At 40.4% G+C, this 14,450-nt stretch overlaps 1 protein-coding gene across 2 annotated transcripts in view; it reads right to left on the bottom strand.

The window, feature by feature from the left end:
* Positions 1 to 4,574: 4,574 nt before the first annotated feature.
* The window catches only part of Psmb2 (proteasome 20S subunit beta 2), a 31,359-nt gene continuing 21,483 nt past the window's right edge, over positions 4,575 to 14,450 (bottom strand). For both annotated transcript variants that reach the window (XM_076862974.2, XM_076862977.1), the window contains 3 exons: positions 8,781 to 8,943; positions 7,260 to 7,309; positions 4,575 to 4,810 (listed from right to left, as the gene is read on the bottom strand). In XM_076862974.2, coding sequence (XP_076719089.1) covers positions 4,703 to 4,810; positions 7,260 to 7,309; positions 8,781 to 8,943 — 321 coding nt within the window. In that variant the 3' untranslated portion in view covers positions 4,575 to 4,702. The remainder of the gene's footprint in view (positions 4,811 to 7,259; positions 7,310 to 8,780; positions 8,944 to 14,450) is intronic.

Raw genomic sequence — 14,450 nt, 5'->3', positions numbered from 1 at the left:
AAGTATGCTCTGCTGTAATCAAGGCCCAGGACCTGGCAAGCGACATTCTTCTACTAAAATTATCTCAGATTATAGGAACTTGGGGGGTTAAAATGCCACAAAAGGAATTTAACACTTATAAAATACCTAGCATAAACAAATCAATAAAAGCTTGGTAAACAAGGAAGAAGCTAGAATTCAAGAACTGTTCAGTACTAGACAACTTTCCCTAAGGAAAGAACAAGGTAGTTCTCATGAAGATCCAGGTAGTCCTCACCAAGACCAATTTTTATCTCTATAATTTTTTGTACCAGGTATTGAACCCAGGGGCACTTAACCACTGAGCCACATCCCCAGACCATTTTTTAATTTTGAGACAAGTTCTTCTAAGTTATTGAGGCTGGCCTCAAATTTGTAATCCTCCTGCCTCAGCCTCCTGAACAGCTGATTATAGGCATGCACTACTGAACCCAGCAAGACCTATTTTAGAATTTAAAAAATTGTAGCTGCATAACTTGCGTAGGGTCTCTCATGTCAGAGTGGGTCTCACATATTTTATCAGTTTGATAAAACCCTCTCTTCATTTCCACTGTAGCACATGGACCCTATGCAGAGAGACTCACAGGCCTGAGCCCTACAAGGAAAAGCAGGTCTTCCTAGCCCCTCATGCCCCAAGGCTCTGCTATACCAGCATATGGTCAGGATCATTAACAGTGCAGAGGAAGCAAGTGTGGAGACTGTATAAGTAGCATAAGCAGCACCTAATGAGGTCTCAGCATTTGATTCTTTCCATTTTCCCCCCATAGCAAAAGTGTGTGTTAGCCTCTGACTAGCTGGGTATAGCCCTGAGGAAAAGGAGATGGTGATTAAAGAAACGGTATTCACTCCGGTTTACATAGCTTCTTTTTTGCAAAGTAAGAAGCTGTGAATTAAATGGAGTGTATTTAGACTGGGTAAGCAAACATGATTTTCAAATTGTGCATTTGAGTTTATACTCAAAGGAAATGCCTTTCTGTTTTCTTTGAAAAGATCAGAGTATTTCAGGAGAAATAAGGGCAGAGTTTGAAAGCCTTCCTTTCCTCAGGCCTTATGAGGGAGTGAATGAAGATGAGGTACAGGCTTTCTTCTCACACACTGGCTCCTGACAGATTTCTAGAATCTGGAGAATGTCCCTCCTCTCCCTTGAGCACTGCAGCAGTTTCCTTGTCAAAGGACTGAGGTAAGGATAGCAATAGTGAGGGGACTCTGTTTTTTTTTTTTAAATATTTTTTTAGTTGTTGATAGATCTTTATTTTTATTTATTTATATGCGGTGCTGAGAATCGAACCCAGTGCCTCACACATGCCAGGCAAGTGCATTACCACTGAGCCCCAGCCCCAGCCCAGGACTCTGGGTTCTACACGGAGAAGGCTTAGCCTCCATTGCTCAGCTGGGAATACCATGATCTTCTCAAGCCATTTCAGTGCCTTCCTCCTCCTCCTCTCAGGTTCCTTCAGTCTTCCCAGCCCTTCACCAGTCAAGGTTGAGCTTCCCTGGCCTCAGGCAAAACAGCTGCTCCCTTCTTCAACCTGACCCCTCCCACCCTAAGCCTGGGAAGGAATAAATTGTTTTCTGTGTATTAATCACCTGCAAGCAGATGGAAACCAATTGGAAGACCATTCTGGGCAATGTTTGGCCAGGAGTGTTAAAGAGTCATTTCATTCCTAGGGTTTTTCAAACTTCAAGAAATCAATTTAGGACACAGCTGGCATTGTTAGAAATAAAATCTAGAAAAAAACAGAAAATATGAGTGTAGAGCATCTTGATTCAAAACACATACACACCTACAACTGTAAGAAAAGTTCCACAAGGTAGTGCTTACCCTTCTTACAGAAGGTACTTGTATATGGTTGTCAAATCCTAAGTCAATGCTGAGGCCATGGAAACTGAGCTGGGCCTTGGGCTTTATGGGGTGTGGAAGGGAAAGGAAATCGAGGAGCTAGTTAGGAGTATGAGATGCCTGTTGTCAAACCAAACAACTGGGCTTTATTCTATAAGCAGTGGAAAACCAAAAGAAAGTTTTAAGAGAACTGAAGGAATAGATGGTCAACTATTTTATTGAACTGAGAAACTGGAGGAAGAAGAGATTAAACGATAAATGTAGAGCAAAAGTAGGTTGTTAGAATTGATGGGGGGATGAACTAGAATAGTAGGTATGCAGACTTGAAATATGAACAAAGGCTGGTGTTTTGTACTGATGTTGGTTTCTTAGTTTTAACAATATACCATGGGGGCTGGGGATGTGGCTCAAGCGGTGGCGCATTTGCCTGGCATGCGTGTGGCCCGGGTTCGATCCTCAGCACCACAAACAGACAAAGATGTTGTGTCCACCAAATACTAAAAAATAAATATTCAAATTCTCTCTCCCTCTCTCTCATTCTCTCTCACTCTTTCTTAAAAAACAAACAAAAAACAATATACCATGGTTATGTAAATACTAACATTAAACAAAAACTGGATGGGAGGGGGTATAAGGAAACTATATTATCTTTGCAACTTTTCTGTAAAACCAAAGTCATTCCCAAATAAACATTTATTAAACATAAATGATGCCTACACTTCTGGTTTTGGGCACCAAGAAGATAAGTAACTAATTCTCTAAGATGGGTCAAAATTGTAGAGAGGGACATTTGGATAGGGGCAGATAGTAAGGCTCAGCTTTAGATATGTTGAGTTTGATAGGGTTAGAAGGGGCTGGTTAAGAATAAGTTGATTTGGAGCTCAGGAGGGAGAACAGGAACAGAGATCACAATGATCAGAGATCAAAATTAGGTGGGTTTGCTGGCTTGCCTGAGATTGCCCTGAGGACATTAACATTCAAAGGAAGAGAAAATGTCATTCCTGGTGAGCTCTGGATGTCCACTCACAGTGATGTTTGAGGCAAAACCAGTTGTGGTAATGTGAATCATCTTTCCTCCTGCTTGACTGGATGATTAATTTTCTTATGGTATAAGGCACTACTACTGGTATATTAAAAAGCATATTAAGACAGCCAAACCTGATGTTAATTCAATACTGTTCATATGAATGCTATGATCTACTATGGATACCAGTGATAAAGTAAGACTTAGACTAAATGGTGCTCAATGGTGGATAGGCACCATCAGCGACTAGAAATGTTAGAAATTAAAAATCTTGCCAGGTGAGGTGGTGTACACCTGTAATCCTAGTGGCTCAGGAGGCTGAGACAGGAGGATCTCGAATTCAAAGCCAGCCTTAGCAATGGCAAGGTACTAAGCAACTCAGTGAGACCCTGTCTCTAAATAAAATACAAAATAGGGCTGGGGATGTGGCTCAGTGGGCAAGTGCCCCTGAGTTAATTCCTGGTACCCCCCCCAAAAAAAATCTCAGGCTCTACCCAAACAGGAATAAACTGTGGCGGTAGGACCCAGTGATCTATTTCACTAAGCCCTAAAGTGGGTTAGGATGCACACTAAAAGTCTGAGAGCCACAGCTCCAAAGAATTCAACCCAGTGGTTTTCTATTACGATAGAAGATAAGAATAAATTGGAAAAATTTTTAAAAATTCTTATGTCTGGGGCTGGGGATGTGGCTCAAGTGGTAGCGCGCTCGCCTGGCATGCGTGCAACCCAGGTTCGATCCTCAGCATCACATACCAACAAAGATGTTGTGTCGGCCGAGAACTAAAAAAAAAAAAAAAATTCTTATGTCTAAGCCCCAGAGTTACTTAGAATCTAGAGGTGCAGCCTAATCTGTACACTAAGAAAGGAAATGCCCTAAGTGATTCTGATACAAGCATCTGGTTAGGAAGGAACCACCGGTTAGGGGATAGGGGTATAACTCAGTGGTAGAGGGTTGCTTAGCAAGTACAAGGTCTTAGATTTGATCCCCAGCACCACACACAGAGAGAAACCACTGTTTTAGTGGCCCTGATCAGAATATTCATGTTATTCCCAAAAAGCTAGACTGAGGTAAAGTACCTATCTGGTTAACTGCCACAGTATACCAATTTAAAGGGATATTATATAACTCTCTAATATAGTATTAAATGTAATAAGCAATACATAGAACATTTTAAAAAACTTTTTAAAGGGGATGTGGTCTATATGTATGTGTGTATGCATACTTTACACAGGAATAGAAGCTCTCTTTTTTGGTACTTTGAATTTGGTACTTAGCAATTTGGTGTAAGTTTGGTGTAAGTAACTGAAGTTTTCTCTGGGAAGATAAGCAGGGGATCAGATTGTAAGGAACGAGAGGAGACATTTCTTACTATGTGTTTTTGTATTATTTGCACAATTTGCTGAATGTATGTAATACCCCCCTAAATTAATTTAAATAGTGTAAGCTTACTGGTAAAAAGAACCACTGCTCTAGAGGGAATGGGGTATTAGCAAGCAAATATAAATGAAAGAGGTAGTTAGAAAAGAAGCTGGGCAGTGAAGCAGAATGTAGGGCTGTCAGCTGCTAAAGGCAGTTAAAGCATTAACATAGGGAAAGGGGTATGAGGAAGGAGAGTCCTGGTAAAAACACAATCCTCTGTCTAGTTCTTTTCTGAAGTGATGTTAGCTACACTAAAAGCCAAGTCAGGAAAGTTAATTTACCCATATTTAATTTTATTCAGAATTAACCATCTTTCACGAGTACACATCCAAAGAGTAGAAAAAAATTAAAGATTCCTGTCAAAAACAGTTTCCTGGCAAGTGGGAAGGAGGGTATGATGTTAGGGTTCACGTTTAGGGAAGGAAATGTTATCCAGGTCATGGATGCCATTTTTGTCAATGATTCGAACACTGAAGGTTGGCAGATTCAAGATGAAGCGCTTCTGGAGCTGTAGAGAGATGTAAAGGAAACCAATTAACAAACATTTATTTATTTATATATATATATATTTTTTTAAAGAGAGAGTGAGAGAGGAGAGAGAGAAAGAGAGAGAGAGAGAGAGAGAGAATTTTTTGATATTTATTTTTTAGTTATCGGCGGACACAACATCTTTGTACGTGGTGCTGAGAATCGAACCCGGGCCGCACGCATGCCAGGTGAGCGCGCTACCACTTGAGCCACATCCCCAGCCCCAACAAACATTTATTAAACACTATGTGGAAGGCTCTGTTTTAGGCATGGTGAATATAAGCAGATAAAAATTCCTGCTTTTGTAGGAATATCCCTCCAGATATTCTACTGGGGCAGCTGGCACTAGGGCACACAAGAATGCCCATACATCAGCTGGAGACTGACTGAAGTGTGATCTGGGAGATGCAGCTGGAGATGTATCTCTGGTTAGTAGCTGAAAGAGAGAGACAATCCAATGTTCTTATCCCTGCTGTCCTAGCACTCAACAGTTTGCTCTAGTCATCTACCCACATCAGAAGGACCAGGCAAGTGTGAGTAAACTTTAGTGTGCAATTGCCAGAGTGGTGAGAAGGATATCAACAGAACAGTTCTTGGAACAAGTCCCACTTCTCCTCCAGTTCAGGCTGAGGCTGTTCCAAAGGGGCTGTGGAGTATGTGCATGGAAGGAGATAATCAGCACACAAATCCAGCTGGGAGATTACTGGGAAAACACAGCTTTGAAATCTTTTCTTTCTGGACACCTCACTTGGAGCCTCCAGGCTTTTCAGCTGCTCCCTTAGAAGCCTATCCTGAAAATGTTCACCTCCTCAGGTTTAACTCTCCTTTCCTTCATGTTTCCATTTCCTTTGCAGCTGAGGACTAGGCAGCAACAGCTCGTTCCATTTCCAGAGTCCTCTAAAGCTCCAAGATCAGGAAAAGGTGATAATAAATAAGGAACTAAGGGTTTCTAAATGGATTCTTTTTAGAATACATAGGGAATAAAATCTCAAGAGCATTTGATATTCCAGTAGCTTCTTCCCAGTAGCCCCCTGCAACATTTGGGACTAATATGGTCTCTTAGCTGGATGGTTAATAAAAGTACATGGGGGGAAAAAAAGGACGTGAGTTTAAATTTTCAGTGTCTGCTTTGGAAAGGGGATTTAAAACCAAGAGGAAGAAGGGAGAGAGCACTGTGGACAGGATGGTGTAACAGGCAAACTGACATTACTGCTAAGCCTCCATACCTGCTCCCATCCTGCCACTCTCTCACTAAATTCATCCTTAGGCCACAAGAAGAGTAAAAGAACAAAGAAACCTAATGGAGCTGCTTTTGCCATCTCATCCTACATTCACTCCTAAAGCCTGAGACTCTCAGGAGTAGTACTAGAATGAGGAAGGTACAGGTTCTTGTCTCACCAACCAAATGCTACTCTTTTCTCTGCCTCCTCAATGCACAGGGAAGGGTTTTACTCCATATTACAAGGGCTCATGCACAGTTAAGGGAGTAGACAGTAGGGCAATATCAGGTGGCACAAGAACAGAGCAAGTATTAAGTCCAGGGCAATGATTTTTATCGTAGGTATGGATAGAATGGCACCAAATATCACCTATAGCAAAATTACCTGGGACTGCCCATTAAAAAGTAGATTCTCAGTCTCAGGACAGTAGAATCAGAATCAGGGGCTGGGGCATGAATAGTTACATAGTTACCTACCTACCTACTTCATTCCTTTCTTCTTGTAGTACAGGGGATTGAACCAGGGATGCTCTGAACTACATGTCCAGCCCATTTTATGGTCTTGCTAAGTTACCACATCTGGCCTAGAACTTGTGCTCTTTCTGCCTCAGTCTTGCCAGGTTGCAGAAGCTGAGACAGGAGGATCACAAGGTATATACTCTATGCCCAGCAGTAACCTGCTTTTTTTTTTTTTTTTTTTTTTTTTTTTTTGGTACTAGGGATTGAACTCAGAGGCACTCAACCATTGAGCCACATCCCTAGCCCCATTTTGTATTTTATTTAGAGACAGGGCCTCACTGAGTTGTTTACCACCTTGATTTTTGCTGAGGCTGCCTCCTAACTTGCGATCCTCCGTTTCAGCCTCCTGAGCCTCCGGGATTACAGGTGTGTGCCACCAAGCCTGGCAGTAACTTGCTTTTTTAACAAGTTCCCCAGATGATTCTTATACCATAAAGAGAACCAATAAATGGTCTGTATGAACCAGAAATAAAGTAATTACATTGTAAAATTGACATTGATGAGGAGGTGACCCATGAAAGAAAAATAAGCTTGTTACTTACACCAAACTGGCAGCAACTTCACATCTGGTCAGTGGGTATTTATTACACCTTCTGGCAAGGCCCAGAACAAAAGCAACCAAGGAACGGGTACAATATTGGCAAGGAGAGACACAAAACATTCCTTTCAGGATCCCATGGGAGCTACTCACCTCCTCCAGACATTTTCTAAGAAGCTCCACTGCCCTCTCACGTGAGATAGCTGAAAGAGAACAGACAGGCCAAATACTCAAGGTACTGTCATTATGTCCAACTCTCAGAGGCTTTTGATGAAGTTTCAAACTTCTTTATGTGTAAGTGCCACACAAACAGAAAAGGCAAAAAATGCTTAGCCTTCTAGCCTGAAACAAACTTATTCCATATGCAATCAAGGGTGCCCCAGACCTAGTGCTCCAGCAGCCGCAAGCCATTGCAAATTGATTTGCTACAGAGAAGAGTAAGCATGACGGAATTCTGCCTCCCCTGGCCAGGACCCGCCTCTGAAGAAGTCCAGCAGCCTGCCTCTCTTTATCATAACTCACCCCCTCCACCCTCCTTTAGTCCAGGGCTTAAATCAATTCCATCTGCCCCAGCCAGCTGCAAATCAGGGAAAGGGAGGACAGGGCCAGAGTTTTAGCCTTACTTTCTCAGTGGGGTCTCAGTTTAACAATGGGATGAGGATTCGTAGGATGGGACTAGGATGCTCCTAAAACAGGATGCAAAGGAACTGTCTATGGGCATGGCAAACTGGGTTGACATACTACACAGTTAGAATTCAGGGGGGGTTGTTGGTTATTTTGGTGGGCAAATCAGCTGTATTACTGACATATGCCAAATCAAGAGATAGTCACTAGGAGGCCAGGCTAATTCTTTTCAAGATGTGGCCTGGAGCTCCAGTAGGGCTGAGGTTGAGCAAGAGGGCAGCACAAAAAGGAATGAACATGCCAGATTTTTATGACACAGAGAGGGAAGAATGGAATGTAAGGAGAGAAGAGATTATCTGTGCTATATCTATAGTCTGTAAAAACTAAGAATTCCAAGTGTCAATTGCCCACAGTGGCTGAAGTTGAGGTTGAGACTGAGGTCAGAAGATAGAACTTAGCAGAAAAGCATCCCTGGGTCTGAAGTTCTGGAAAGCTGACAGTGTACTGACAAGTAAACGAACAGCTTTTTCTTGCAGAAGAGAGTGGTAATCAGGGGCTAAGAACCAAATGAAGGGCCCATCTTCAACTTTAAAAAGCTCTGATGTTTAAACAAAGAAACCCTCAGTTGTCATGCTGGGAACCTGTTCATTTTCACAAGTTCAAAACGATGCACAAACTACTTGATTTACTCGCTCATTCTCTATAGCTGAAATGTCAGTGGGCATCTACGAAGAGCAAAATGAGTGAAATAACTTAATTCTTGTAATTTAAGAATTATAGAACCTAATAAAAATGTTTTACTCACCACGACATATACTCCAAACCCCCTTTAAAACAAACCAAAACCCAGTTCTAGAGATATGCAATATCTCATTTTGGCTGACAAAAGTCTTTTATTAACAAGTTTGTGAAGATCCTACTGACCCACAGCTTCAAGAGGGAATCAATTTTTTATTCAGGACCCGGCCACCCAACTCCAAAGTGAGCAAACTGGGAGGTGGTGAGTGAAGGGCTCTGCTACTGTTCCTTCCCTGCAGTGCTGGTACCTACTTGGTGTATAGTATCGGTCCAGGATACTGAGAGTCAGGAAGGCACCATAACCATGGGCTGCAAAAGGGGCCTTTGCCAAGGCAGCCAGGTAGTCCATGTAGTAGAGTGCTGGCCCCTCATGTTCATCATAGCCAGCCAGGAGGAGGTTCACATGATATGGGGTCTGCAAAGGAAAGAAATGGCAAGATGATGATTAAAACAGAACAGCAGCATCCCTTCCCATGGCAAATGGGAATATTGTGACTCTTGATGAATAAGAAATTTAGCAGCAACTGAGTAAATCACAATGAAAGTAAAAATGCAGAGAAATCTAGAAGATTAAAGTGTGGTCAGAGGTGAAGGGGAGGTCAACTTGGTTTCTTAAAGCAAAGCATGGGTGGCCTTATGTCACTCCAAACTGTTGAAACCAACAAACACAATTCTGAGTGTCAGGCCACAGACTAAAGAAAGTAGCTCCAATCACATCATCCAAAACAAACAAGCTCATGAGCCCAGGAGTTCAAGGCCCGCCTGGCAACATGAAATTACTTCTCAAAATAAAATCTAAGCTCAGTCTGGGCATCTGGGACCAAAAACTGAAGTGATACACTGTGCCCTACAATTCTTGAGGTAGGGAGTACATCTCAAATATTTAAATCAAATCACCAGACTTTATTTTTTTTTAATATTTTCAGTTTGTGACCATCCCTATACTTAATGTATGTATTCTATCAACTGTGCATATACCCTATTGTGGATCATGAAGTAATTATAGCTAATGATTCTAAAAGTGACAATTCGTATTCGGTCAACACTGATTAACATGGGCACTTAGTAGCCTGAAGAAACTCATATTAGAAGAACACATGAAAGTATTATTGTTTACTTAGAATCTTTCTCCCAAACCAGCGGTACTATTTAGGATGAGTTCCTAAAAATCTCTTGAAGATTACATAGCAGCCTTAACCTACAAACGACTTTCTGCTTTGAGGATAAGATGGTGAATGGTATCAGAGGAAAAAGAAGTGACCAGTCGTGGTCAAGACTTCTGAGGAATTATTACCTGCCTATCACACTTCCCAATGAGTAATGTGCTGCATTCTGCCAAGCTCTGGAATTCTCTGTCAGCCTGGGACTACCTTCTCAGTAAGTCTCACCTTAGGCAAAATGCTTAACCCCTCAGAGCTTCTGTTTTCTTATGTGTAAAAGTGAGCTAATTAATCCTCCCCTTTCCATCTTCTAGGGAGTATTTTGAGAAAAAACAATACAGGTGAAACATCTCAAACTCTAGAAGAATCAACACACTAACCTAAATTCCCAGTGTATTAGTTACATCCTAGCCACCTTTTTTGATAACTTGCCACTGTAAACAACCAACTGTTTAAATTAGCTAAAAAATAAAAATATATTTAACTAATAGCAATTTTATTTTTATTTTTTGGTGACTGGGATTGAACTCAGGGACACTAAACCACTCAGCCACATCCCCAGCTCTATTTTGTATTTTATTTAGAGACAGGATCTCACTGAGTTGCTTAGTGCCTCACTTTTGCTGAGGCTGGCTTTGATTTTGCAATCCTCCTGCCTCAGCCTCCCATGACGCTGGGATTACAGACACGTGCAACCATACCTAATAGCAATTTTTTAAAAGTGTGAAGATAGCTTTTCAAAATCTCAATACATTGCTGTTCTTACAGTTAAAACTAGAATGGAAGAGAAAGGTAGGGGGCAAGGAATGGGGAGGGGGAGAGAGAGTGAGAACAGCAAATGATTCTGATTTCTCTTCCCCAAGAAAATTAATAATACAGTTTATTACTCATCACTAAATAAGTTAATCTTTTCTTCTAAGAGGATAACTCTACCCTTCTCCACTCTGGTCAGAACACCCACTGCATGATTAACCAAAACAATCTTACTCAATTGCAATGGTATATTAGGGATCTGCTCAGATTCCCAAAGAGTCCTTAATCAGCAGAACCCAGATGTTTCTGTTTCTAATGAGGCTCTTGCCTATCTTCTAATATTAAATAGTGTTTAGAACAATAATGTTACTTAAAAGCCACTTCCAGAAGATTTTACATAAAAACCTATGGCAGCTGGGTGCAGTGGCGTACACTTATAATTCCAGTGGCTCCAGAGGCTGAGGTATGAGGATTATGAGTTCAAAGCCAGCCTCAGCAACTAGATGAGGCCCTAAGCAACTCAGCAAAAACACTTTCTCTAAATAATAAAACAAAGTTACCATGTCCACCTACAACTAAAAAAGTAGGTACACACACACACACACACAAAATATACAGGACTGGGGATGTGGCTTAGTGGTAAGTGTCCCTGGGTTTAATCCCTGGTACCAAACCAACCAACCAACAAAAAACCCTATGACAAAAAGAATTCCATAAGCAAACTATGTTGCTTCATTGGTCTATATAATATCATTTATTTATGCTTAAGCATCTGATACACGCACTCACCAAAGTTGGTATTCAGAAGCTACAACTTTGGTATAAAAGATAACTCACAAATACTGTGCGACTCCGAATTACCAACTTTTGCATGTGTGAGATGCTTAAGCATAAATAAATGGTGTTATCCAGACTAATTAAATCAATACATCTGTGTAACAACTTGCAGTTTCTGAAATTCTCTGACAATGCTCTATCAAAGATCTCTGGCTCACACTAGTTTTTTAAAACTTCAAGTAAAATTTTACATACTATCATTCTCTCACAGCATTCAAAGTGACAAAGCCATAGTTATACATTTCATAACTGTTATATTTCTTCTTCTGGATTTATTAGTGTTTTCCTAGAACAAGGTAAATTTTAAGGAGTTCAATTTTGTGCTAGCTTACAGCATACACATATGTGACTGTTTGTAGTTTGCTCAAGAAAAAAACAAAATATAAATACAACAATCCACCTACTCAAATATTTATGCCAATTATAAACCTTAAGAAGGCAAGACTATTTCTGGCTTGTTCAATGATATTTAAGTATATAATACATGCTCAATAAGTATTTGTTGAATGGATAATAACCATGCCAGAAAGCATTACACATGTGGCTAATGCCTAATACAACACACACACACACACACACACCCCTTAGGCAAAATGCTTAACCCCTCACACACACAAAACCACTAAACCAATGTAAGGAAGTGAAAGGTCTGTATCTGAGAACTGACCCAAGTTCAAGTCAACTGCTAGCATTTCTTTTTCTTTTTTATTTTTAGTTGTAGTTGGACACAAGGCCTCTATTTTATTTATTTATTTTTATGTGGTACTGAGGATCAAACCAACTGCCTCGCACATGCTAGGTGAGTGCTCCACTACTGAGCCACAACCCCAGCCCCAAATACTAGTATTTCTACAAATTCACATATCTGTTGCTTTTAGCTTAGCTCTGGATCTTTCTCTTTCTACCTCTCTTTAGACCCAAGATTCTACACAGAGAAAGAATAAAATTGTTCAGCTTTCTATAGTTGTAAATGGAATAAAATTTAAGTCAAGGGTATTAGCACATCTTCTATGTACTTCTTCCTGAAGTACATGGAACTGAAAAGAACTTAAGTATCTAACAGCATAGAGAAAGTATTCCTGGTTTTTCTTTTAGCATAGTGGGGTAACAACAGGGCAAACAATCTATAATAATATTCAAAATGACAAGAAGAATATAAAATTCCCAACTCAAAATAATTAATGGTTAAAGATATGGAAACACTTATTACCCTGATTTGATAAACATTCACTGTATACATATGTGTTGAATTATTGCAATATACCCAATAAGATGTACAAATTAAAAATGATAATAAAAATTTAAATTACAACCATTAAAGTATCTCTAGGCCTCTGAGTCCTATTGAAATAAGCACAGTTCCACTTTGGACTCTTATATATTTGGGGGGTGGGAGTCCACATGTCACACACAAAAACTTTCCTTAAGTTAGATGGAGCATTTCCCTCCCCCTCACTCTTGTGCATACAACTCCTTGTACAGTCCCTCTATCAAGAAAAAGAAACACCATGGTGATTAAGAAGAGCGTGAAATTCCATAAATTTTACAGCTAAAGAGAACAGTTGTGACAAATACACTGAAACAACAAAATCAGCGACTAGAGGCTGGGCGGTGACAAGCAGCGGTGTGACATCTGGCGGAAGCCAAAGTCACAGCAAGGGGGAGAGAGGTGGGCGTGAGGAAGCATCCTGCCGAGCGTGGACACAGAAAAGGAGAGGAATTGACAGTCTTCCTTTGGAGCCAGGCCAGCCTTTGCCACCTCTAATTGAATAGGACGACACAGCTATGAGTGAGGTGCCTTGAAGAGGGGTGCAGTTTCTTTTGTGGTGTGCTGCACCTTAGTGGTGCAGCAGTGTGGGAAGCATACATTTCTGGTGGGTCAATAACATGGAAGGAGATACAGACCACTAATGGGACAAACGAGTTTGTCTGGAGCTGAGTATTTTTTAATAAATAGACTCCTAAATACCCTAAGAAGAAAAGGAACTGTGAAAGGAACAGTGTATACACTATTTCTTTTATATTTCTTCAGTGCTAGGGATTGAACTTGGGCCTCTTATAGAGTAAGCAAACACCACCACTGAGCTATACCTCCAGCCCTATGCCTACTATTTCTTTAGTCCCCTGATTGTCAAAGCTGCTTAATTCCATCTTTGGCATTGAAAGTATTTCATGAAAATACAGTTTCCAGAGTTAGAAGGGATCTATGAGTTCAAACATAGTGTCCCTTTTACACATGTGAGGACTAATGTTCAAAGAGGAAACAGTTACTTGCCCTAAATCACACAGGTAATTAGCATTCTTAAAGACCAGAATTCCCAACTGCAAGTCTTTTCCAGGAAACCAGGCTGCCTACACAAAATGGAAATTAGTATAAAAATATGATTCAATATGTAAATGTCAGTTGCACACTCAAATATTTCAGAATGTACTATTTTACATACCATTCCATTGTTCTCTATTTCACTTGTCACACTGTATACAATCAATAATATTTAAAATTTTAAAAAGGCAGGCTTAAATCACAATTATGATTACTAAAACTATGCTATATGTAAGTTACTAGTCAATAGATACCTGTCATAATAGATAATCAACATCTTAACTGCTTTATCCCCAGCCACCGCCACTGCCCCCTGCCCCGCCTTTTAAATATTTTTTTTTTTGTAGATGGACACAATACCTTTATTTTGCTTATTTAGTTTATGTGGTGTTGGGGATTGAACCCAGTGACTCACATGTCCTAGGCAAGTGCTCTATCATTGAGCAACAATCCCAGCCCCACCAACCCACTTTTAATTTTTTTTTTTTAGTTGTAGATGAACACAATTTTATTTATTTATTCATTTATTTATTTATTTTTATATGGTGCTGAGGATGGAACCCAGTGCCTCACATGTGCTAGGAGGCACTATATCACTGAGCTATAACTGTAGTCCCCCAGCCCATTACTGTAATTTGAGACAAGACCTCGCTAAATTGATGAGGCTAACTTTGAACTCATGATCCTCATGCCTCAGCCTCCCAAGCCACTGGGATTACAGACACGCACCACCATGGCTGGCCAGGAATTTGTTTTTAATAACCAACAGAATTTACTACCTTTGTTAGGTTTGGTGGTATAACTTTAAAATTCCAAATTTCCCATTGTAACTAAAAAAAGGTTTTATAT

This window comes from Callospermophilus lateralis, chromosome 7 (assembly GCF_048772815.1).
Source record: "Callospermophilus lateralis isolate mCalLat2 chromosome 7, mCalLat2.hap1, whole genome shotgun sequence".
In the NCBI taxonomy this organism is placed as follows: domain Eukaryota; kingdom Metazoa; phylum Chordata; class Mammalia; order Rodentia; family Sciuridae; genus Callospermophilus; species Callospermophilus lateralis.
The sequence above is the reverse complement of the archived record's forward strand: the minus strand, read 5'-3'. Positions and strand labels throughout refer to the sequence as shown.